This window comes from Jaculus jaculus, chromosome 1 (assembly GCF_020740685.1).
Source record: "Jaculus jaculus isolate mJacJac1 chromosome 1, mJacJac1.mat.Y.cur, whole genome shotgun sequence".
Lineage (NCBI taxonomy): Eukaryota > Metazoa > Chordata > Mammalia > Rodentia > Dipodidae > Jaculus > Jaculus jaculus.
Window position 1 is genome coordinate 191,560,568 of NC_059102.1, and position 26,757 is coordinate 191,587,324.

At 41.3% G+C, this 26,757-nt stretch overlaps 1 protein-coding gene and 1 pseudogene across 2 annotated transcripts; one reads left to right on the forward strand and one right to left on the reverse strand.

The window, feature by feature from the left end:
* Window positions 1-1,755: 1,755 nt before the first annotated feature.
* Window positions 1,756-26,757, forward strand: part of LOC123457658 — a 74,452-nt pseudogene continuing 49,450 nt past the window's right edge.
* LOC101612754 (synaptosomal-associated protein 23-like) lies at window positions 4,658-5,281 on the reverse strand. 2 transcript variants are annotated; one of them, XM_004657131.2, is made up of 2 exons: window positions 5,030-5,281; window positions 4,658-4,870 (listed from the first exon to the last, which is right to left on the reverse strand). In XM_004657131.2, exons 1-2 carry the CDS (start codon window positions 5,279-5,281, stop codon window positions 4,658-4,660), a joined length of 465 nt encoding a protein of 154 aa, XP_004657188.2. The 2 variants fall into 2 exon arrangements, with proteins under 2 accessions (XP_004657188.2, XP_004657187.2); XM_004657130.2 differs by having other exon boundaries at window positions 4,658-5,281.

The window sequence follows — 26,757 nt, forward strand, 5'->3', positions numbered from 1 at the left end:
TTATAGACAACAAACCATTATATTTCCCTCCCCTTTTCCACTTTCCCCTTCACAGTTCTGCTCTCCACCATATCCTCTCCCTCTCTCCATTAGTCTCTCTTTAAATTTGATCTCATCATCTTTTTCTTCTATTATGAGGGTCTTGTATAGGTATTGCTAGGCACTGAAAGGTCATGGATATTGAGGCCAATTTCCATCTGGATAATTGCATTGTAAGGAGTGGTACCCTTCCTTTGGCTCTTACATTCTTTCTGCCACCTCTTCCGCAATGGACCCTGAGCCTTGGAGGGCATGATAGAGATGTTTCCGTGGTGCACACTCCTCCATCCCTTCTTCTCAGCACTATGTTGCCTTTTGAGTCATCCCAGTGATCATTACCATCTGAAAAGAGAAGTTTCTCTGCCTAGAAGTGAGAGTAGCATTAATATATGAATATGAACATTAAGTGTGGTGCTTTCAGAGCAGTTTGGTGAGAATAACATATACATTTATCCAGACAAGAGCAGGCTTTATACCCCTAAGGCTCATGACCTCCTATGCCATAGGTTTTTGATTAGGTTTTCAGTATTAGGCATGTATTCCCTCCCAAAAGTGGGCCTTCAGTCCAATTAGAGAGCTGTTGGTTTCCCCCAGAGCAGACATGCTACTATTGCACTCGTTTGGTTGTTTGGCCTGTCTGGCCAAACTTGAGGCTTCCAGTGTCCACTGTTTTCACCACTGATGACTTCTGTCTCCCATAGGGCTGCACACACTGCAGCTTTTTCCAGCTTTCAGTTGGCTGATCTACAGGGAGAAGGTTTTCTGCTCAGTACCAGATTGATTTTTCAGTGACTTTGCCTCTCAGGCATGTGAAGTCTTTAGCAATAGGGTCTTCAGCTGTTTCTCAAGGGAAGCCAAGAGCCTTAGCAATAGCCTGTGATGTTTTGGAGGCAACAAGGACCTCCCTGGCCAACAACTCACTGGAAGGTATCATTTTAGGGTTTTTGTCTGTTTGTTTGCTTTTTTTTTTTTGGAGAGAGGGTCACACTATGTAATCCTGGTTGGCCTGGTATTTGCTACGTAGACCAAACTAGCCTGGAACTTGTGACACTCCTGCTTCATCCTCCTGAGTGCTGGGATTACAGGCAGATACTACACAGCCAGGTTTCTTTTAGAATTTTATAATTCAATTAGGAAGCCTGGTGGGGTGACTCATCCTTTAATCTCTGTACTTGAGAAGCTGAGTAATGAGTTCAAGGCCAACCTGGAATACAGAGTGAGATCTAAATCAGCATGGGCTAGAGTTAGATCCTGTCTAAAAACAAACAAAAAAGAAAACAGAAGAAGAAGGAGCAGGAGGAGGAAAGAAAAGAAAGAAAAAATTCATTTAGTTGTAGTGTTCTGGGAACTAGAAATATCATAGTAGATTAAGAGTTATTTAGACAGAATGGAAAAATGGATATCCCAGATTATATTAACAAAAACATGATAATGCAGGTAGCTTTTTCATGGCTAGATCTAGGCAATGAAATTAGAAAAACAGAAAGTAACAAGTGGACAAAATACCTTAAATGCCAATACTAAAGTGTTGGGAATGTTTTTTTTCTTTTTTCTGAGGTAGAGGCTTGCTTTCTAGTCCAGGCTGACCTGGGATTCATTATGTATTCTCATGGTGGCCTTGAACTCACAGCAATCCTCCTACCTCTGCCTCCAGAGTGCTGGGATTTTTATCCTGAAAGATAATACAAGCCTATTAATAAGAGTGAATCCAATTGCAGTATAAATGGATGATGATGTGAAGGGAAGACACTAACAGCAGGAATTGAAGAATTGGAATGGCCTCAATCCATAATCCAGAAGAGAAGATTTTAAGAAAGGCAAAACTGAAGGTACTCAATTTGACCCATCTCCTTTCCTATAGTCCACACCACTTGTTCCAACTTCAACAAAATGCAACTCAGGGAGATATGATCTCTCTCCCGCAGGATTAGTAACTGCTTCTAGTTTAGTGACCCTCCCTTTGCTTGACCTATCTCCATATCAGGGTGGGCGTGTAGTGTACAGCTTCCTTCAAACTATTCTCAGGTGCTTCCACTTATCTTCAGTGTTCATGAAATAGTCAGTCCCCCTTTGGCTTCTATCCATTCTAATTTTTCTACTTTTCTTTTGCTACTTCTGGTCCTTTCCTTCTCAGCTGTCTATCATTGAGAAGCTGGTAGTCCCTAAGATACTGATCCCAGCCCTACTCTTTCCTCTGTCATCTATTTATTATCTATTTATACCTATACTTATTTATTATCTATTTATACTTATTATAGCATAGGTGAAAAGCAAGGATGCTAGAAATTGCACTGGTCTTACTATTTTCTGGCCTTGTGCTTTTTTTTTTTTAAAGTTTTTATTTATTTATTTATTTGAGAGCAACAGACACAGAGAGAAAGACAGGTAGAGGGAGAGAGAATGGGCGCGCCAGGGCTTCCAGCCTCTGCAAACGAACTCCAGACACGTGTGCCCCCTTGTGCATCTGGCTAACATGGGACCTGGGGAACGGAGCCTCGAACCGGGGTCCTTAGGCTTCACAGGCAAGCACTTAACCGCTACGCCATCTCTCCAGCCCCTTGTGCTTTTTTAATTTGGAGCTCAAACCTGGCATGCTAAGTCACACCTGCAACTTTATCATTTGATAAACTGAGGTAAGAGGATCTGCAGTTTGAGGCAAGCTTGAGCTATGTAGTGAAATACTATCTCCAAATAAAAAAAATTAAGGGTCTAGGGAGATGGTTAAAGGCGCTTGATTGCAAAGCCTGTCAGCCTGGTGCAACTTCCAGCACACACATAAAGCCAGATGCAAAATGGCACATGCATCTGTGATCTTAAGGCACCTACAACAATGGGAGACAGAGATAGGAGAATCTGAAGCCTGTAGGCCAGTGAGTCTGACCTTTTTATACAGTCTGACTGTGGCAGCAAAGAACGCTGCAGAAGGTAGAGCACAGACATTTTGAAGTTGTCCTTTGACCACCGCGTGCACACTGTGGTATGCACACACACACATACACACACACACACACACACACACACTAAATAACATTTAAATCACTATTTGTTGCTTTATAAAAAAAGCATTAGGCATTTTATTTTTTTATTTTTATTTTTTTCATGGACATTTACTTTATTCAATTTGTTAAAAGCTGTTGGAATTATTGCCCACAAAATAAGTCATAGAAACAAGTTTCCTATTTGAAAGATTACAAAATTTAATAATGAGAATCAAGCAGTGGTTATTAGTCACAGCAAACTACTTTGATAACTCTGGCGTGTACAGATGCTAGTCTTTAAAGAAAGGTGACAAATACCAATTCAACTTTGATAACACTGTTCAGGATCTATATAAACCCAATTCTAGACATAGTTCATCACACAAGGCAAAGAGGATGACTGTAATAATCACCAATAATTAAGCCAAAGGCAGATTTTTTAAAAAAAATTAGTGACAATAAATTGTAGTTTCAAGTGTCTAATACTACATAAAAAAGTAATCTATTTTTCTACCTGAGACCAAAATTAAGTTTCCTTTTTCCTATCTAAATCTACTCTGTAGCATTGAGGTAAATCTGAATTCACGTGATATACTCTTCCAAAACTTCTTTAATCCTGCTTTAGAAATTCTCATGTTATACTCAGGAATTATTTACAGTTTTTCTTCAGATAATTTTATTAGGTTAACAGACCTATAATGGGGCCATAAAACTACTAATAATGTGAAAATAAAAAGGTACTCATTGTACAAAGTTCCTGAATGTGCAATATGTAATAGGATCACAGAATCTATGTGTGTGTGTGTGTGTGTGTGTATATATATATATATATATATATATATATATATCAATCACTGAGATTTAAGAAATTAAGTTTACTTTAAGAAAACCCATTCTATTCTCTTTGGAGCAGAGGTTGTAAAATAACAATGTATCACAAAAAATATTATGTATAAAAGCTCCAAAACACAAAGCATTAGCCTTACGTGACAAAAACTGTAACTTAATGTAAAAAATATCTGGGTGTAGTGATGCATGCCTTTAATTCCAGAACTCAGGAGGCCAAGGTAGAAGGATCGCTATGAGTTAGAGGCCAGCCCGAGACCACATAGGGAATTCCAGGTTAGCCTGGGCTAGAGTGAGACCTGACCTCAAAATAAAAATAAAAATAAAATAAAATAACCCAACTAGATCATTATTGTGACCATGTAACTTTGTGTTGGGGTGGGGGAGTGGGTTTTTGCTGAGGTGATAACCATCTCACTCCTTATTCTTGTCCTTTACCAAAGTAATCAGAAAGCCACTCCCAAAGCTGCCTTTCTTGTGGTTATCTTTGGCAATGCCTCCAAATCTCGAAAGCAAAAGAGCCCACTAAAGTGAAGAGGATGAAGACACTGTGCAGATGTACAGTAGCAGTCGAAGAGCGCATAACGAGAAAGAAAATAGTCTAACGACAGCTGAGCAGTAGTCTACCCTCAAAAGACACAGAAAATAAAAAGGTTCGGAGCACTCCTCTGGTGCTTCTTTCACACTGTCTTCCATTAGAAGACTGTGGGAACAAAATTTCAAACTCTGAAAAGTTGATGACAGGAAGAGAAGCAAGAAAACTGAAGAACTGGTAAACCAGTACAGCAGCAGCTTTAGTTGTCCATGAGTTTCTTTGCTCTTGTGTTGGCAATGTCTATACGATCTTTGTTGGTGTCGGCCTTTTCTGTGATCCACTGTATTTGTTGATTTTTAGCATCAATTTCATTGTCCATATCCAGAGCCATGTTCTTTAGATTTCCAAGGATACTGCCCACTTGAGTCAGGTTTTCTTCCATCTCATCTTCTTTAGCATCATTAGTTATGCGTTTAATGTATCCACCACTAGCTGCTCCTGTGGAGGTCTGCTGAGGTTGACCATTGGTTACTCGGCCTGGTTGCTTCCAAACAACACTGTTAGGTGAATTGCCTCCACCATCTCCCCACGTTGCCTTATAGGCCTTTCCAGACTCAAAGTTCTTTGTTCGATTACAAGGGCATAGGCAGAGTCCACAGCACTTGTTGAGTTCTGTCAAAGTCTTCACGGCCTCTCTCATGTCTTTATTTATTTGGTCCATGCGGTTTAATTGTTCCCCCTGCTCATGCAGTAGAGTGATGGTCTTGATTCCTGCATCCTGAGACTCAATGGCTAAACCCAGGATTCTCCTCGTACTTTCCAGAGACTCATCAGTAATTTGGTGAGCCCTCAGCTGATTTTCTTCTGGTAACAGATTATCCATGATGAATCAAAACTCTACCAGGCACAGAAGTGGAAATGTAGATGTTCCAGCGGTTTCTTCTGGTCACTGCTCTCCCGCCCGCCCGCCGCTCAGTCTCTCCCAGACCGCAGCCGACCTGGCCGCAGGGTGCTTGTTGCGCCTGCGCGCCACATTAGGCATTTTATTTTCTTCCTAATGAGCCTGTTTTCAGTTTTCTTGTTGAACCCTATTCATTTATTTAGTTAATTTTATCTTTTAAAAATAGTTATTTTGTTTTATTTATTTATGAGAGAGAGAGAGAGAGAGAGAGAGAGAGAGAGAGAGAGAGAGAGAGATGGGGCGGGGGGGCTCCAGCCACTGTAATCAAACTCCAGATGCATGAATCACCTTGTGTATCTGGCTTTATGTGGGCACACTGGGGAATTAAACCTGGGTCCTTTAGCTTTGCAGGCAAGCAATTGAACTGCTAAGCCATCTCCCCAGGCCCTTATTTATTTATTTATTATTTTCTAAAAAATATTTTCTTTATTTATTCATGAGAGAGAAAGAAATGCATAGAGAGAAAGAGAGAATGGGCATTCCAGGGCCACTGCATATGAACTCCAGATACATGTGCATCTGGCTTATATGGGTCCAGGGGAATGAAACCCGGGTTCTTAGGTTTCACAGGCAAAGGCTGTAACCACTAAGCCATTTCCCCAGTCCCCCCCCCCCCCCGCCCTTATTTAATTTTTGAAGTAGGCTGTCACTTTAGGACAGGCTGATCTGGAACTTACTCTGTAGGATGGTCTCAAACTCACAGTGATCCTCTTACCTCAGCCTTTCACTTTATGTTGTTCTGGAAATTGACCACCTGTCTTTGAGATAGTCACAGGAGAAACCTGCCAAAGTGAACATCTTTTTTTTTCTTAATTATTTTTAATTTATTTGTTTGAGAAAAAGAGAAAGCGATATCTCAGCTACAAATGATTTCAGCATCAGATATCTTAATTTTGTGAAAACAATGCAGCATACATAAACTCGTCCTCTAATTTCCACTTGGGAACTCACATGTATGCCCTGACTTAGAATCTGCTACTTCTCTGTTTCATAATTGACCCTTTTCTCTCATTTCCCTCAGGCTCAAGTCCTTCTGGAATCTCTGAGGTTGGCAACACAGGGGGACGCAGCAACTGGTTTTGGCCTTCACAGTTCAGAGTCTCCCAGGAGAAGGCAGGACTTAGGCTAGTACTCTTGACAAAGGAGTCCCAAAATTATTCCACAAATTGAAAATGAATTCACAATATGTTTCTTGAAATATAATGAGCTCTACAGATAAGATTACTTTTTTAAAGTACCTCATAATCTTTCATCATTTAAAAAGAAATATGCTGTATTAACTCAATTATTTTTCAACTCTGTACAAGAGTTTTCTTTTTGATTAAATCTATTTAAAAGTTTCCCTTAAGACTCCTGCAGAATCTGGAACATTTGTGCCGAGAATGATTTTTGCAACTGGGTTGAACAACATAACCTCTATTACTCAAACTTAGTTTCATGCCACTGAAGTAAAACTTATGCAAACAGACTGCCCTGAGGAGTCTCCAATGAGGCCCTAGAGGGGAGGCAGAATTACCAAGTAGTTGGTAAGGTCAGATGTTCAGCTGATGGTACTACAATATCAGGAGAGGACTGCTATCAAGAGAAAATTGTTTTGATATGTTTGCACCCAGGCATGTGTGTGGAGGCCAGAAGCTAATTTCAGGGTATTGGTTCTCTCCTTCTACCTTGTTTGACACAAGGTCTCTTTTGTTGTATTTTACCACTGGGAAGGCCAAACAAGATGGTCCATGAGTTTTAGGATTCTCCTGACTCTGCCTCTCATTGTCTTAGGTGTTTTGGGAGTGCAGACATGCACGCCATGGCACATAGAGCTTTACCTGGATGCTGGGGATGTGAACTCTGGTGGGCAGGCTGTGAAGACACCACCTGTAATCACTGAGCTATCTCCCCAGCCTTGGGATGCAATTTCAAAAGTGTAATATATTGGAAAGAGCCTGCCCCAGCTGTAATAGTAATAGTGGGAGAATCTTCCCAATCAAAGGCTATTATAATAGCAAGCATAAACTCCCTTTTGCCTGGGCAGAGAGACTTAGTAAGGCATCTTCTGGGAGGGATGGACTTTTCACAGAATTTATATTTATATGTCATGAGCATCTTGAGTAACATGATCTTTAAATGTAATGAGAAATAAAATCAGATAAATGACCATCCAGAGAGAAGCGTGCTGAGATAAACAATCTAATTTAGGAGCCCATGGAACATTTAGAATGAATGCTAGTGTGGGAATAAACTTTGGCAAAAGGCCCAAAAAGAAAGAAACTTGCAAATAATGCCTAATTTAGTTCCTCAGAGCTCTCCAAGGGTGCTCTGTAGCAGCAAATGAAATAATATTGCAGGTCCCAGCAATAAGTTTGTAGTTTGTTGGAGAAAATCCTATACACTTAACAAACCAGAAAAGATTAGGTGTTCTGTGATAAGCCCCAAATTATTGCCCTAATCTTTTTTTTTTTTTTTAAACAGATACAAGCATCTGCTTGGTTGATAATATTAATAACAACACCAGTAATGGTACTAGTAAAAATAATATTGTCATTGCCAAGTGTGGTAAACCAGTGATATGAGCATTTGATATATAAACCTCTGCTATGAATAACTTACTTTTTTGAGGTAACTTTCAGATAAAGAAGCTGCGGTTCAAAAGAATTGAGTGACTTGGCCAAGATCATACAGTTGTTGAGTCATGGAATTCAAACTAAAAATCAAAATGTAGGGCTGGAGAGATGACTTAGCTATTAAGGTGTTTAAAGCCAAAGGACCTAGATTCAATTCCCCAAGACTCACGTAAGCCAGATAAACAAGGTAGCACCTAAGTCTGGAGTTCGTTTGCAGTGGCTGGAGGCCCTGGTGCTTCCATTTTTTTTTCTCTCTCTCCCTCCATCTCTCTCTCTCTGCCTTTCCCTCTCTCAAATAAATAAATAAAACTTTAAAAGTCAAGATGAAGTTACGCTTTTAAGCCTATGTTCCTCGGTAAAGAGAAAAAGGAATAGAATAAGAAATTGAAGAGTATAAGATAGGGTTATTTTTTTTAAACTCTTAGCCCATAATTTAAATGTGAATGAACCACGAATGATCTCTGTGAACCACAGAACCAGCACTGTTACCAGTCCTTGATCAACCTACTTTCTGTTAATGCTTGCCTTGAAATGATCACTTAAATTAATTGAACAGTCTTCTGCAAGTCAGAAAAAGAAAATTGCTCAGGTGTCAGGTCTTTCTAAGTGATTATAATTCTAGGATTAAAATTATACTGCCAGACACTCAGTGTATATTTGTTAATGTAGATGATGGCATATCATCACTAAAGGAGGCCTAGCCAATGGCCACTACTTTTCTCCTAAGGTCCTCTCCAAAAAGTAAGTTACTTACTAGACATGACTATTAAACCCCATTTCAGTTTCCTTTCTGATAGAATATGAGATTAAAGAATTATTTTAAAATATTTTCATTGCCAGGCTTGGTGGCTCACACCTTTAATCCCAGCACCCAGGTGGCAGAGGTAGGTGGATCACCATAAATTCAAGTCCAGCCTGAGACTACATAGTAAATTTTAGGTTAGTTTGGGTTAGAGCAAGACTCCAAAAAAATTTTTTTTAACGTTTTTATTTATCTGTGCTGGGGAGAAAACGAATGAGCACCCAGGGCCTCTTGCACCTACCTGCAAAGGAACTCCAGATGTATGTGCCACTCTGCATGTGGTTTCTTGTGGGTACTGGGGAATTGAATCTCGGCTGGCAGGTTTTGCAAACAGGAGCCTTTAACCACTGAGCTATCTCCCAGCCCAAAAGAATCATTTTATAATCTTTTCCATTTCCTACTTTCTGTGATTACTTAATACTATATGTCTTATTTAACTGAATTCATTTACTTATTATTGTGTGTATGTGTGTGCACACAAGTATGCTCATGCTCATGTGCCAGAGTCTCTTGCCACTGCAAGCTTGCCCTACTTTATGTGGGTTGCTGGGGAATTGCACCCAGGCTGTTAGGTCTTACAAATATACATATACATACATACGTACATACATACATACATACATACATACATATATATATATATATATATATATTTAAACTTTATTTTATTTAAATCAGTTTAGATTTATAGCTGTCTCCTTTACCAAGCAGAAAGGCAACATCACAGCCTAATAGACAGCAGCAGTATGAAAGCATGTGGGACATGGGCAGCTGGAGCTTTCAAGAGGTGGCTGGGTATTATCAAATGAGGTCAACTTAATGCAATTTGCATTGACTGGCCAGCTTATTGAGGGCCAGCAGTGACTGGGGAGAAACCTCTGAACATCCCTGTACTCTGACTATGCAGAGGATCACTTCTGAGACAGCTCTGCCATGCCTCAGTGGCTGCATGGTGCCAATCTGACCGGCATGCTGATACCCAGTGCCTTAAGCTCTCAGGAACATTGCAGCCACTTATGTGGTGGAGTTCATGCAGAAGAAAGCATGAGTCCACACTCCAAAAGAGATATCCAATGGGTGTATCAACTATCCTTGGAAGGAAACACCTCAGGCCAAGGTGGCATACATGACAGCCTTGCTCCTGGACCAGTACAAGAAGAAGCCCTAACTGTTTTGAAAAATGTTCTCCATTGGGCAAGAATTTCCAATATGACAATCCCCAGGACATGCCTAGATTTTCAACTACCAGCAGCAATTTTACATCCTCATCCTCAGCGGCAAGCCTGAGGACATCTGGGACATCCACATGTACACCACTTCAGCATCTTCTATCAGTATTTTGATGTTCTGTACAAGAGGAGGGAGGTGGAGACAAGAGTTGCTTGTGCTAAGTGAGGATTTTTTTCCTTTGCCAGTCAAGAAGACCATTATTGGAAGATGTGGTAGTATGAATGTGAAGTGTCCTCCATAGCATCATATGTTTGTAATTAACCTTCACTTAATCCCCAGCTGGTAGAGCCTTTGGGAGGTGAAGTCTTACTGGAGGAGATGAGAAACTGGGAGCAGACCTTGTGATTTATTAGCCCAGCTTGCCAAGACTACCTAGCTCACTCACTCTTGCTACTACCTCACAGCTGATGTGACAAGGTGTGATGCCTAGCTGTGATGTCTGCCATGTCTTCCATGCCAATGTGAAACTTCCCCTCAAGTCGGTAAGCCAAAATAAGTTCTTTCCTTCCACCAGATGCTCTGGGTCGGATATTTTGTCCCAGAAATGAGAAGGTAACTACTAGAAAAGGTTGTTATACTTCCCAGCCTTTCTACAGGAAACCAAGTCCTAGAAGTCTACCTGTCTGATGATGAACAGTGAGGTTGGGGATAGAGATTCTGTACAGCCTGGCTGTGGCTTATGCCTCCTCTAAACTGGATGGTTAGTACCCAATGCCCTTCTGATTGAAATTCAGCGAGGCTCTTACAGGACCATAGTTTCACCAGTGGCATTGCTAAGGAGACAGTAGTGGTGGACTACAGGGTCAGGCTTCCTTTTGTACTCCTCTTCATCCTGAAGCAGGCCACTCTCTGGTGCTGGGGACAAGAAAATTTATCACTTTGACTCTGATGCCCCCTTCCTCCAAACAGGTGACACTTACTTTTAAATGATAATTTGCTACTAACCAGTGACCCAGTTGTGTTCCTCATCCATGTTTGTGATGCTTTTCAACTGCTTAAACAAAAGTGGCTCAGGCTGGGCATGGTGGCACACGCCTTTAATCCCAGCACTCAGGAGGCAGAGGTAGGAGGATCATCATGATTTCAAGGCCACCCTGAGATTCCATAGTGAATTCCAGATCAGCCTGGGCTAGAGTGAGATCCTACCTCAAAACACAAACAAACAAAAGTCTCAGTGGGGTGTCCCTGCTGGTCATCATACCCTGAGGACATGACCTTTTAAAGGAGAGTCAGCCTATGTATGTACAGAAGAGCATCTACAGGAGCTCTGCAAATTGTCTCTGGCATCTACCAGGCGTCTGTGTCCATCTGCCTGTCAGCACTAGGCCTAAATGGGCACCTGCATGGCCTGAAGCTATTCATCAGCGGGCATGAAGCATGCCCTGTCCACATCACTGACTTGAGCATTGTTGAGTCCACTATCAGTAATCACTAAAGGTAGGTCTGGTTCTCAGGCCTTACTAGGCTTTCCTGGAGCTTCTGAGGGGTGGATGAGGAACAGGAATAGCAGGTGGACATGAAGTTTTTTTTTTTTTAATATTTTTATATTATTTTTTGTTCATTATTTATTTATTTATTTGAGAGCAGCAGACACAGAGAGAAAGACAGAGGGAGAGAGAGAGAATGGGCGCGCCAGAGCTTCCAGCCACTGCAGACGAACTCCAGACACGTGCGCCCCCTTGTGCATCTGGCTAACGTGGGACCTGGGGAACCGAGCCTTGAACCGGGGTCCTTAGGCTTCACAGGCAAGCGCTTAACCACTAAGCCATCTCTCCAGCCCAGACATGAAGTTTTTTGTCTATGGTTTATACAAAGTTCCATACAAAGACAAGAGTGGGGCCTATCTCTTCTTGACTGATGGGGATTCCAAGTACCACACCCCCAGCTATGCTGAATCACTGAAGACCCTTTCTTCTCAGAGGTGGTGATTATATACCACAAGCATACTCACCAGGTGGTGCAACTTTACAACCTGCCCGGAGTGGAGAGGCTGTATTTGGATACATCATTCCTGGTGGACATCCAGGACTATGCCAACAGAAGCTAACTCTGCACATTCATACAGATATTGACATTCAACATGCTTTCTTCACAGACATCAAAAGAATTTGGGGCACATACAGCCCTAGAATTACCTAAGGAAGTTGTCCTTACAACCCAACTTCTATACCATTCCAGTCATGGCCTTTGTTCACAATGTGTAGAAAAGCCTCATGATACACGCTGTTCAGGCTGTGGTTATTTTAAACCTCAGACATGGCCAGCTGCAGGTGATCTTGGACCAGTAGCTAATGCTAGATGCTAACTGTGGCTTAGGCCAAGGGCTCAATGACAACATGGAACTGCTTTCATATCATGTTAGAATAGCAGACTATAGGCAGTCATTCTGGCCTTTTCTCCAAACTGGAAGTTATCACTAATAGCTCAGATCTTTCCCAGCTGTGGGATTAGGAACACAGAAGTCCAAGATGACTGTTCTGCTACTTATCTATCCCTTCTCAGCCACTTGACTTCCATGTACCAAATACCCCAGCTTGTGTCTGCCTACAGCCAAGAGGTAGCTACTAGACCATGGTCTGTGTTCATTTCATCCCCTAGTCTCTATACTACCCTGTGGTTTCCACCTGATTAAAACACCAACTTCCCTTTGCAGACACAGGGCTCATCTTACACTGCAAACATTTTGACTGTGGTCTTTAGTCCAAGAACTTGGGCTTCCAACTATACCACAAGCCAAAGTAAAGTAGCCCTGGAAAGTCTTTCACAAGGCCTTCACATGGGATTATTATAGCTGGCTTCCTTAATATTAAGACACTCTGGTAGAGCTTGGCTCATAGGTGAAAAGCACTTGCTGCACAAGCCTGACAATCAGAGTTTCCCATAACCTTCAAAAAGCCAGACATAAGTAGTGCACATCTCAATATGCTGAGTGCAATGAAAGGCAGAGTCAGGAGAATCCTGAAGCTCACAGGCCAGCTAGTTTGATGTTTGGAGAGCAAACAACATGAGAGAGACTGTCTCAAACAAGATGAATGTACGTTTGTATAGGTGCCATGGTGCTCATGTGGTGGTTAAACAACAACCTACAAATTGGTCCTCACTGACAATGAGGACCGACATTTGTAGTTTGTCCATGCATTCCCTCCGCCCCCCACCCCCCACAATACTCACTGGCTTCACTTTCAAAAGGCATCACTATTGATTTGGAGATTGCCAACTTTCACTTCAACTTCTGTTAGAGCTTCCTGTGGCCTGAAGAGAGAGTGCACCCACAGACAGCCTATTAGTCCTAAGGTTGGGCTAGACAAGCCACAGTGGGTATCCCCTTCAGATTTGTGGGTGATAGCTCTAGGGAATTCCTGTGGTGGTACAGAGACCCCAGGCCCTGGTGTGAGGAACAGGATCAGAGTGATTTTTAGAAGGAGAGGGATGGGGACCCACAGTTGACAATGAGGTTGAGGAATAGGAGGAATCTTTACTTCTTTCAAATTTTTTAAAAAACTTTTGTTTATTTATATGAGAGACAGAGGGGGGGAGACAGAGAGTGAGAATAGGTGCACCAGGGCCTCCAGTCACTGAAAGTTCCAGAGGCACGTGTCACCTTATACATCTGGCTTACGTGGATGGATACTGGGGAATTGAACCTGGGTCCGTAGGCTTCGCAGGCAAACACCTGAACCACTAAGCCCCTATTTTTTTTTGTAATTTCTCAAGTAGGGTTTCACTCTAGCTCAGGCTGACCTGGAATTCACTATGTAGTCTCCGGGTGGCCTCAAACTCATGGTGATTCTCCTACCTCTGCCACCCGAGTGCTGGGATTAAAGGTGTGCGCCACCGCACCCGGCCCTATTTTTGTTTTTATGAGAGAGAGGGGATTGGCATGCCGGGGTCTCCAGCCACTGCAATCCAATTCCAGACATGTGTACCACCTTGTGCATATATATGTGACCTTGTGTACTTGTGTCACCTGTGCATCTGGCCAATAAGCCTTCTTCCCCCGCCCCACTCACTTCTTTTAAGAGCCCAAAGGACTTGCTGTAGCTTTCTGTAATGATGCCTTTTCAAATGTTGCTTTGGCTGAATGCCCTGGCTAGGTTCTACAGGGTGGAAAGGAAGGATTTGCCAGAAACTGGCATGGCCAAATGTCACAATACACTTCAGATACCCCTTCCTCAATTTCAGATTGAGGGGAGTGTGTGTGTATGCATTGATTTGTAGAGTGGAGGCAGAGGTGGGTGGGATTCTTCTACCTTATCAGATACCAGATTTCTCTTTACTCCATGTACCATGTTTCCAGGAGCACCTTCCTATGCCAGCATATTTGATCCTTGTAATTTCCTGTACCTGGAAAGGTAGGAGAGCCTCCAAGACGCCTGTTCTTGACAAGGCATTCAGTCCTGTGGCCTTGATGCTGGACAATTGTTCCATGTACAGAAGTATGCCATCCCTGGCATCTGGGATGAGGATTATTCAGACTAAAGAAGAAGGCAGTGGGCTACTCAGGAACTTTCATTTCAGCTTTGATTAAAAGGAAAAAGTTTGTAATAGTCTCTATAGATGCTGAAAATGATATTTAGCAAAAGTTTAAATTCATCTTCTTATGAAAATTTGTAGTCAATTAAGACTAGAAAGAAATATCCTAATCTAGATAAAGGTCTCTTTCAGAAAACATCCATTGCATTTTAAAAAGTCAGACAGAAAAGGGATTTCCACAGGGTTCAGAAAGTAGCCCGGGTGTTCACCCTACTAATACCACTGTCCTGGCACTACTATCCCTGCTATCATAAAGTAGAGGGAAGTAATAAGGAAGAATTATAATTGCCCTTAATTGTAGATAAAAGTGTATCTTACCTGGGAAATCTGAAAGAAATAGCTGTAAGTTGTCCCAATCTGTACATGATCCTATAAAAATTTCTGTTCTCTTCAGTCGATAAATTCCATGTAATTATAATAAATAAAAATAAAGATGCTTGCCATCATTTGGATCTGAAATGTCTTCTAAAGGCCTGGGTATTAAAGGATTAGTACCCAGTCCACAGTGGTACTGGGAAGGCGTAAACCTTTAAGAGATGGGGCCTACTTGAAGGAAGTAAGGTCATTGGTGGCAAGTCCTTCAAGGGACATAATATGACCCATGGGCCTTCCTGTTTTGCTTCCTAACTGCAGTGCAGTGAGCTGGCCTCATCACACATTCCTGTTATGATGTTTGGCCCAAAGCAACAGAGCCAAACAATCTTAGTTTGAAACTATGACCCCAAATGAAACTTTTCTTTATGTTGGTTGAAGTATTTGTTACACTAGTGGAAAGCTGACTCCTGAATTCTTATAAACATCTGTGCATATGTTTTATGTGGACATACATTCTCAATAAAATTGTTAATATCTTCTGGATAATTATTTATTAAGTGGATTGAAGTTGTTGATTTATATGGTTTCTCAAATGTAGCTATTTAAATATAATACACATGTTAATTTAATAAATCCACTCAGAATGAAGCATAATTTTGTATAACAGGATAAGCAAAGAAATCAACTTGTTTTTGGAATAAGAGAACTTTAACTATAGGGTAATTTAGTATTATTTCCATTGCATGAACTTTAAAATGTGAGCAGACTGGTGGTCTGACAAGGTGATTTCTTTTACATTGCACATATGGAAATATATAAGCATCAAATTAGCTGCAAAATTGTGCCTTTACCATTCTCTCACTAGTGAAGCATATTACTTACATGTTATTTATCCTTAATGCTGAACCTAGATAAATAAATATTACATTAAAAAGCCCAAGCCAATTATCAAGAAAACACACGAGAAATGTTGGCAAGGATGCAGGGAGAGAAACCCTCATCCATTGGCAGGAGTGCAAACTAGTACAGTCATATGGAAATCAGTATGGAGAATGGATGTATCTCCAAAAGTCCGAGCTTCCCATAGGACCCAGCCATAACCACTTCTGGGCATGTGCCCTAAGGATTCCACACTCTACTACAGAGATACTTGCACATCCATGTTTATTGCAGCTCTACGTACAATAGCTAAGAATTGGAACAGCTACGAAGACTATCAGTAGATAAGTAGATAATGAAAATGTGGTGCACATACACAGTGGAATTTTACATTATAGCATGAAAAAATGAAATTTGTAGAAAAATAGATGGATTTTGAAAGAATCATATTAAGTGAAGTGACTCAAACTCAGAAAGATCAAAACCACATGATCTCTCTGCTATGCTGGTCTTAACATTTAACATTTATTAAGTATGTATATATAGGGAACAAATAAAAATTAAACCTATAAAGACAGAGCCATCACCAAAAGTGAATACAAAGAGGTGAGCTAGAAGAGAGAGTAGTGAAGGGCAAATGGATACATGTGATAAAGGGGAGAGGAGAATTGGAAGGAAGAGGTAGGAGAGCAGGAGGGTGAGGGGAATAAGTAACTACACTTGAAAATGCCAGACTATATGATACCTAAGTATCTCTATGTCAATTAAATATATATATATATATATATATATATATATATATATATATACATATGTGTGTGTGTGTGTGTGTGTGTGTGTGTGTGTGTGTGTGTGTGTGTATTCTGAAAGAGACCTTTATCTAGATTAGGATATTTCTTTCTAGTCTTAATTGACTAAGAATACACACACACACACACACACACACACACACACACACACACAAACTCCAAACTAGAAATCAGGGGAAGGAGGAGAAATCCAGGACTGGTGTAATGGCTGATGCCTTTGATCACAGCTTTAGAAGGCTGAGGTAAAAGGATCACAGTGAGTTTGAGGCCAGCCTAGGCTACAGAGTAAGTTCCAAGTCAACCTCGGTTAGAGTGAGACCCTGCCTCAAAAAATCCAAATAAGGGCTGGAGAGATGGCTTAGCAGTTAAGGTGTCCAGGCTAGATTCCCTAGGACCCATGTAAGCCAGATGCACACGAGGCACATGTGTGTGGAGTTCGTTTTCAGTGGCTAGAGGCCCTGGTATGCCCATTCTCTCTCTATCTGTCTCTCTTTTCTCTGTCTCTCTCTCTGCTTGCAAATAAATAAATAAAATTTTAAAAATCCAAATAAAAGCATTTGCATGTTGAAATAATAGGTTCAACAAAGCTAAAACTAGGTCTCTTTATGTACATACATATCAGAGAAGACATAAAACACAAATAAATAGTAAACAATGGAAGTATTTTCCCTAGATCATTCACCTCTAAATACATGATATGAATTACATGCAGTATACTCCTATTAAAACATATTTCTTAGAATGTGTATATGTGTTAGAGACGCAAATATGCCCCTAAAATCTAAAACACATTAACAATTCTCTAGAAATAAATAAAGGAAGGAGAGAAACTCTTGAGACAGGGTCTCATGTAGCTAAGGATAGCCTCATACTCCCTATGGTCTTGAACTCTAGATCCTCCTGCTTCCGCTTAGGTTATAGGTGAATGCTACCTTTTCTGGCTTAGAAAAACAAAATTGGGGATGAAAAGATGGCCTAGTGCTTAAAGTGCTTACCTGTAAAGCCATAGGACCCAGGTTCAATTCCCTGGTATCCACGTAAAGCCAGATGCACAAGGTGGTGCGTGTGTTTGGAGTTTGTTTGCAGTGGCTGGAGGTCCTGTTATCACTGTTATTCACTGTTATCTACCTCTGTCTCTATCTCTCTCTTTCTAAATAATGAAATAAAATATTAAACAAAAATAAAAATGAAACAAATCAATCAACCAAATGAATAAATACCCCTTCAAAGAAACAATCAAACAAAAAACCTATCTATAACACCTATCAAATGGCAAGTGTGTTTTCACCTTTAATAGTTCTATGGAAGTCTTCTTTTTAGGGGTTAAGTTAAAAAATTTGGCCCAGGTTGTGACTCATTTACAGAACTTTTGCTATATTGCTCCACTGTGGCTTGTGTTGTGTGGCTCAATCAGGCCCAAGTGTAAGAATCTCAGTATAAGAAAGCATTTAATAGCATCAAATGCTGGAGTTTGCATATTTATTAATTTTGTGTCTTGTGACTTATGTTTTAAATTAGTTGATGTAAAAGTCAGAGAAAATAAGAAGGTCAATTGTCAATGAGAATGAGGGCTTAAAAATATCATACTGGGCTGGAGAGATGGCTTAGCGGTTAAGCGCTTGCCTGTGAAGCCTAAGGATCCCGGTTCGAGGCTCGGTTCCCCAGGTCCCACGTTAGCCAGATGCACAAGGGGGCGCACGCGTCTGGAGTTCGTTTGCAGAGGCTGGAAGCCCTGGCGCACCCATTCTCTCTCTCTCCCTCTATCTGTCTTTCTCTCTGTGTCTGTCACTCTCAAATAAATAAATTAAAAAAAAAAACAGTTTAAAAGAATATCATACTAGCCAGGTGTGGTGGTACAATCCTTTAATCCCAGTAGCATTTGGGAGGCAAAGGTAGGAGGATTGCTGTGCATTCAAGGCCATCCTGGCGCTATAGAGTAAGTTCCAGGTCAGCCCTGGGCTCAATGCATTTCTCCTTTTTGTGGAAATCATGACCTTTTAGTGTCTGGAAGTTAGTAAATTTAAAACCATTTCATCCAATGCTGATAATTATTTTCCCTGACGTAAAAGGTCCTAAGAGGATGGGAGAGATGGCTCAATAGTTAAAAGCACTTGCTGTGCAGGCATGAGGGTCTGAGGAAGTCTGAGAGATGGCTTGATCCCCATGAGCCATATAAACAGCTGGGGATGGCCGCATTCATCTGTGACCCTAGTCCTCCAGGGGGCAAAGAATCACCCGAGCAAGCTTCAGTATCAGCAAAAGACTTCAACTCAAGTTACAAACTGGTGGAGGGGGCGGGAGAGGTGGCTTTGAGGTTAAGGCATTTGCCTGTGAAGCCTAAGGACCCTAGTTTAATTCTCTTGGGCTCCCGCAAACCAGATGCACAAGGGGGCGCCTGCATCTGGAGTTGTTTGCAGTGGCTGGAGGTTCTGGGGTGCCCATTCTCTCTCTCTCTCTCTCTACCTCTTTCTCTCTCAAATAAATAAATAAAATATATTTTAAAAAGAACTGGTGGAAGGCCAGAAGTGGCACTTGAGAGGCAGAGGTAGGAGGAGCGCCAAGAGTTCAAGGCCACCCTGAGACTACATAGTTAATTCCAGGTCAACCTGGGCTAGAGTGAAACCTTGAAAAAAAGAAAAATAAAGAAACTGGCAGAAGAGCAATTGAGCAGCAGGACACCCAACATTCAACTCTAGCCACTGCATGGGTGCTGCATGGGAACACACATGTGCATATGTCATGCCCCCCATAAGAAAAAATTAAAAGGTTCTGATTTATCCATTGATAGCTTCCTCAGTATGACATGAAAACTAGCTTACCAAGAGCTCTAAAAGTTTGTAAGGATTAAAGAGTGAGTTTACAAGAAGAAATTCAGGAGCGAATTCCTAAGAGTCTAATTCTCTCTGAGCTGACTAGACATTGCAATACATTAGATGGGTGCTTTAAGTAAAAATTGTATCCCTTTTAATATGCAAAATAATAACAGAAAAATCTTTCGTGTTCCTTTCACCATATGATAGGGACACTTTCAGGAGTTTAGTTGCCTTCAATATCTTGCAACCCCCCCCCTCTCTCTCTCTCTCTTCTCTCTCTGTGTGTGTGTGTGTGTGTGTGTTTGCATGCAGTAAATGCACATTTGGTGCAGATATGTGCAATCCATCACTTGCAGAGGCCAGAGGAGAATGCAGGGTGTCCTCTATTGCTCTTCTGCCTTATTTCCCTGAGACAGAATCTCTTACTGAATGTGGAACTCCTCATTTTTTCGTTAGACTGCCTAACTAGTGAGCTCCACTGATTCTTTTCTTTCTGCAGCTCCCCCCGCCAGCACAACTCTGGGGTTACAGGAATGTGGGACCATATCTGGCTTTTTTTTTTTTAAATTTTTATTTGTTTATTTATTTGAGAGCGACAGACACAGGGAGAAAGACAGATAGAGGGAGAGAGAGAGAATGGGCGCGCCAGGGCTTCCAGCCACTGCAAACGAACTCCAGACGCGTGCGCCCCCCTTGTGCATCTGGCTAACGTGGGACCTGGGGAACCGAGCCTCGAACCGGGGTCCTTAGGCTTCACAGGCAAGCGCTCAACCGCTGAGCCATCTCTCCAGCCCCATATCTGGCTTTTTACATGGGTACTAGGAATTGAAGTTAGCTCCTTGTGCTTGCACAGCAAGCCCTGTTTCTACTGAGCCATAAACTCAGCCCAGAATACAATCTATTTATATTATTTGCTTTTTCCCTTTCTTTCCTTTGTCCCCACAATTTACTATCACTATGCTTTATATCATCCAAAACTTAGATAACTCTCAAATAAAAAGAAATCTGATAAGCAGCCTGGGACGAATTATTTGTAATCAATGATTTAAAAGTCTATTATCTTTCCAGAAACATTTGTAGTAGTTTGAAACCCTTTGTTTTTGGTGGTGCTGGGGTTTGAGCTAGAACCTTGTGCTGAACCCAGGTAGGCAAGCACTCTACCACTTAGCCACATTCCCAGTCCCAAGTCAATGTTCTTTAATATAACTGTGCCAACTTTTTTGAATGCATATATGTATGTGGTAAATATGTTTATATGTGTGGAAGCACACATGTGTGTATGAGTACATGTGCATGTGTGAGCACATGTGTGATGGTCAGAGTTCAGTGTTGTGTGTCTTTCCTCAATTATTCATCACCTTATCTTTTGAGACAGATTCCTTCTCTGAATCTAGTGTTCATCTATTTGGCTAAACTAATTAGCCAAAAATCATATGGGTCCTGCTGTCTCCTCCTTCTCAGTACTGAGATTACTGCTGCTCACCACCATGCCTATTTTTTTAAAAAAATTATTTATTTATTTGAGAGATCGAGAATGAGAGAAAGAGATATGGCTGGTTTTTATGTACATGCTGGGGACATGAGCTTAGGTCCTCCCACTTGTGCAATAAAGCACTTAGCTGTTAATCCATCTCTCCAGCATGATCTTTCTCTTTCTTTCTTAAAAGTTGGAAAGGCAAGAAAGACATTGGCTCTTTATATCTTATTTAATAACTCCTGGAATAACCAAACTTTTGGCCAATGTAGAGTGGCTATAGATACATGGCTGTGGGCATGTGGTTAAGGAACATTCTATTGGTTCACAAAGTTGCATTTTCCAGTATTGCCCTGATATACCAAACTAACACTAAGGGCCAAAGGTCTTCCACAAGGAAAGGGATTAAGACCTTATCTTCTTTCCTCTTGACATCCAACAAAGCTGGAACTTCAGAGGGCTGAGATAGTTCTGATTTGAGGCCCCCAGGGAAGAAAGCGGGATGCTGGGATTGTAGAGGCTCAATGCCAGAACCTTGAGGTTTGTGGGGGACAGCTTGTTCTAGGTTCTGTGTATGACTGTGGTTTGAAACCCAAATATACCTAACCTCCTTGGCGAGGCAGTCATGTTTGGGAAACAGTAGCTGATTGTGCGACTCTTGTGAGCTCTCCTGTTGTGCTTCCAGAAGCACAGTGCTACCCTTCTTCCTGCCTAGAGTTCTGCAGCAAAAATAGCATCCTTACAGTAGGACAAGAACTCACTGGGTCCTGCTGGGACCAATTTACAAATATACAATAGTGTATGTATATGTGACTGAAAGCAGAACTTGTGGGCTGAGGGTGTAATGCAGATGCATAGCATGAACAAGGTGCTGGAGTTAATCCCCACTGCCACAAAAGCCAAACCAAATCAAGGGCTAGAATATAGCTCTCTGGCTAATGGCACTTGCTTGCAAAGCCTGACAACTGGGTTCAATTCTTTAGCACCCATATAAAGCTGGACATAAAAGTAGCACATGCATCTGGAGTTTGTTTACATTGGCAAGAGATCCTGAAAAGCCTACAAGTAGGCACACACATATGTAAATAACTAATAATAATTATTAAAACAAAACAGAAAATCGCTTAATAGACTAGTTTTTTTTTCCCACATGTGGTGCTGAACCAAAACCAAAAAAAAAAATTTTAATTTTTTCTTTTTCTTTTTCATTTTTTATTAAAAACTTCCATGATTATAAAAAATATCCCATGGTAATGCCCTCCCTCCCCCCACTTTCCCCTTTGAAACTCCATTCTCCATCATATCCCCTCTCCTCTCAATCAGTCTTTCTTTTATTTTGATGTCATCATCTTTTCCTCCTATTATGATGGTCTTGTGTAGGTAGTGTCAGCCACTGTGAGGTCATGGATATCCAAGCCATTTTGTGTCTGCGGGGAGCACGTTGTAAGGAGTCTTACCCTTCCTTTGGTTCTTATATTCTTTCTGCCACCTCTTCCACATTAGACCCTGAGCCTTGGAAGGTGTGATAGAAATATTGCAGTACTGAGCACTCCTGTCACTTCTTTCCAGCACTATGATGCCTTCTGAGTCATGCCAAGGTCGTTGCCATTTGAAAAGAGAAGATTCTCTACTAAAAGTGAGAGTAGCATTAATATAAGGTATGAACATTAATAAAAGTGCTTACTGGGCAGTTTGATAAGCATAGTACATACATTTAGCCAGAGACCAGCAGAAGTTATACCCCTAGGGCTCATAACTACCCCTGCTTTAAGTTTTCAGTATCAGGGATGTATTCCCTCCCATGGAGCAGGCCTCCAGTCCAATTAGAGGGCAGTTGGTTTCCACCATGACAGACATGCCATTATTGCACCCGTTGGCTCATTTGGCTTGGCTTGCAGTGTCCACTGTTGAATATCTTCACTGGTGATTTCTATTTCTCCCATGAACTGCATGCAGAATTGCTTCTTCTAGCTTTCTGTTAGCTGGTCTACATGGAGGAGGTTATCAGCTCAGTTCCAGCAGGATTTCTCAGTGGGCTTGCAGCCCAAGTATGTGAAGTAGTCAGCAATAGGGTCTTACCATCTCTTCCTGGTGGGAAATCAAGGGCCTCAGCAATGGCCTATAATGTTTTGGGGGTATCAATGACCCCCCTGGCCAACAACTCACTGGAAGGTATCCCATCCCTGGCACTGAAAAATTTCTAGCAACAATCTATAGCTCCTGAGTGTTCCATTGTCCAAAAAAGTAGGTTTCCATTTGATTTATTCATATCCTCTTAGATTTCGATTAGCCCTTTCTCCACCTTTCCTTCACTCAATCTCTTCCCCTGACCTCACTTTGGGCCTTTTTACCCCCATTAATCTATTCTTTTACTTACATATATACAATACCATCCTATTAAGTACCCTCCTCCCTTCCTTTCTCTTCCCTTTATGTCTCTTTTGTAGCTTACTGGCTTTTGCTACTGAGTTTTCTTCCTATTCACACAGAAGTCCAATCATCTGTAGCTAGGATCCATATATGAGAGAGAACATGCGATGCTTGGCTTTCTGGGCCTGGATTACCTCACTTAGTATAATATCCTTTCCAGATCCATTCATTTTCCTGCAAATTCCATAACTTCATTTTTCTTTACTGCTGAGTAGAACTGCATTGTATAAATGTGCCATATCTTCATTATCCACTCATCAGTTGAGGAAAATCTAGGCTGGTTCCACTTCCCAGCTATTGTGAATTGAGCAGCAATAAACATGGTTGAGCAAGTATCTCTAAGGTAATGAGATGAGTCCTTAGGATATATGCCTAGGAGTGCTATAGCTGGGTCATATGGTAGATCTATTTTTAGCTGTCTTAGGAACCTCCGCACTGATTTCCACAATGGCTGGACCAGATTGTATTCTCACCAACAGTGTAGAAGGGTTCCTCTTTTTCCATATCCTTGCCAGCATTTATGGTCATTTGTTTTCATGATGGTAGTCAATCTGACAGGAGTGAGATGGAATCTCAACGTAGTTTTAATCTGCATTTCATTGATGACTAGAGATGTAGAATATTTTTTTAGATGCTTATATGCCATCTATATTTCTTCTTTTGAGAACTCTCTATTTAGTTCCTTTTTTTTTCTGGGTTTTCGAGGCAGGGTCTCACTCTAGCCCTGGCTCACCTGGAATTCACTATGGAGTCTCAGGGTGGCCTCGAACTCATGGCGATCATCCTACCTCTGCCTCCCGAGTGCTGGGATTAAAGGCCTGCACCACTATGCCTGGCTCCATAGCCCATTTTTTAAATGGGTTGTTTGGTTTCTTATTATTTAATTTTTTGAGCTCTTTGTGTATACTAGATATTAGTCCTCTATCAGATGCATAGCTGGCAAAGATTTTTTCCCATTTTGTAGGTTGCCTCTTTGCTTTATTCACAGTGCCCTTTGCCGTACAAAATCTTTGCAATTTCATGAGGTCCCAGAGGTTAATCTGTGGTTTTATTGCCTGAGCAATTGAGGTTATATTAATTTTAATTTATTTGTTACAGAGGGAGAAAAAGAGAGAGAGAAAGGGAGAGAGAGAGAATAAGTGTGCCAGGGCCTCTAGCCACTGCAAATGAATTCCAGATACATGTGCTACCTCATACATCTGGCCTATGTGGGACCTGGAGAATCAAAGCTGGATCCTCAGGCTTCATAGGCAAGTGCCTTAACCACTAAGCTGAAGTAGGAAAGTCCCTGCCACTGGTCTGAGTGGTCCATGGCTACCAAAGCCACCTTGTTCTCTTTGTCACTTGCTCTACTCCGTAACCCTGAATTTTTGGATGACTCTCACAGAAAAACTTCAGTCCACTGGTGCTTCCCCTAGTTTACCATTCATGGCTTAATTTTGATTCTCTTCACAGGGTATTATTTTCCTTTAGTTAGCTTGGGGCCTTAGGAAAGAAGTGTTTGATCCTCAGTGGCTTAGGGGAACTGCTATCATCATAGCTTGGCATCAGAAGTATCAAGTTGGATGGGACAAAGGCATGAAGACTAAAATTCTCATAGGTGAATGGTATCTGCATTCATGCAGGGTCAAGAATCAGGTTTAGGAGCTCTATTTGGGTATTAAGCAATCACTCAGTTTCTGCTTCCATCTTTCTGGCCTCCTACCAGATCTATACAAATGTGCAAAGAGATCAAATCTTAAGAAATTCAAATTCTGAATGCTCCTATGGACATGAACACACAATTTCCTTGAGGTTGAGTCCATAAGTTGCATTTCAGGGGAAAAAAAAAAAAAACAAACCCAGATCTGACATGAGAAGGAAACCACTTTTAGTTGCTTCATTTCCTAAAGCCTACAGCTGGCAAAATGCCTAGGACAAGATGTATTCAATTCAAGTAAAAGCACTGTTGTTAGGAGAAGCAGATGGCCCACCTAAGGTGAAAAAATTACTTTCTTGTGGGGAAAGGCTGGTGGTTTATTCACCTCTTCTCTTGGAAGGTGGGAATGTGCAGAGGCAAAATAAATAAAACCCATTACAAATGCATTCCACAGATGAACAGAATAATTGTTGCTGAACAAGGCTGTGGGAGGCATCTTCCTGCCTCCAGGCAGGCTGGAGGAAGTTGTCACATGTGTATTAAAGTGCTCCCAGAACTTGAAAACTGTTCTGTCAGAGAAAAAAAAAAAAACCTAGTAAGAACCAACATATAACTAAAGAGGCAAACCATCAATAATGCTCACTGAGGATTGGTAACAGAAGTGAAGACTGGTCAGCTAAGACAAAGCAGGACAAGTACAGGAAAATGACCTTATATGTGACCCAGCAAGAGTCAAGCTCTTTCTGCAAAAATAAGGGATTAACATTGGTGGAAGTTGAGGAGTGAGGTGAGCTGCATTCATTTAGGTAAGGGGAAATTAGCAAGGATTCCTTGCTGAGTATCTAACCCTTTTCCAATTAGAGATGATTTTTCCTGGGAGTTACTTATGCTTAGGTCATTTGGAAAGCTGTCTCAGTTCTTCAAACTTTGAAATTTATTTAATATTAGTATTTGGACTCTGACTCCAATTCATTTGAGTTTTGAAAGATCACCTCTCGGGCAATACACTAGAAACTAACTGGTACTCATAAATAAGAGGGGGCATTTCTCAGGTCCCAGGCCACTTCTTGCTCAGCTCCATCTTTTCAGATTTGCTGAACACTGGACCCTAATGAGGCTTCCATTCATTTGTTTTTTATTTATTTATTTTCATAGAGAAAGAGAGAGAGAGATCAAGAAAGAGAGAGAGAGAAAGAGAGAGAGAGAGAGAGTGAGTCAGGGGAGAGAAGAGACAGACAGAGAAAATGGGCACATCAGGGCCTGTAACTACTGCAAACGAAGTCCAGATGCATGTGCCCCTTGTGCATCTGGCTTATGTGGGACCTGGGAAATTGAATCCTTTGGCTTTGCAGGCAGATAGATGTCTTAACCCTAAGCCATCTCTCTAGCTCCAGTTTTTCTAAAGTCCAATTCTTTTACTCGTATTCTTTGCTCACAAACAATATTCTGATTATGAATTTGAGCCCATTGTCCCTTTTGATGGGCAGGATATAGATTGCATTAGAGAAACAGGCTAGGAGGTCACTGCAAAAGTTTATTTATATATATATGTTATAAATAAATAAATTTGTGTCATATTTGATCCATCAGTTTCTTGAGGATTGGTTTTCATAGGTTAGTCCCACAACCTAGTCACTCAGAAACATGGACTGAACCATCTCTTTGGAGCTGCAAGTGAAGGTCAGAGCTCAGAACACTAACCATTCCTCCTATGGCCATCTTATGAGGCTCCATCCCAGCAGCTCTTGTTGTCTCTCTTCACATGCTAACACCAGTAACCAAAGAAAGACATCCACCTGCTAAATTCTTTACAGTCAGCAGAAGTTAAGTTTATATTCTTTTCTTTTGATTCACTCTGG

What these genes read in the sequence shown, in the direction of transcription:
- LOC101612754 (XM_004657130.2), bottom strand. Translation starts at nt 5,281, where the DNA reads ATGGATAATCTGTTACCAGAAGAAAATCAGCTGAGGGCTCACCAAATT.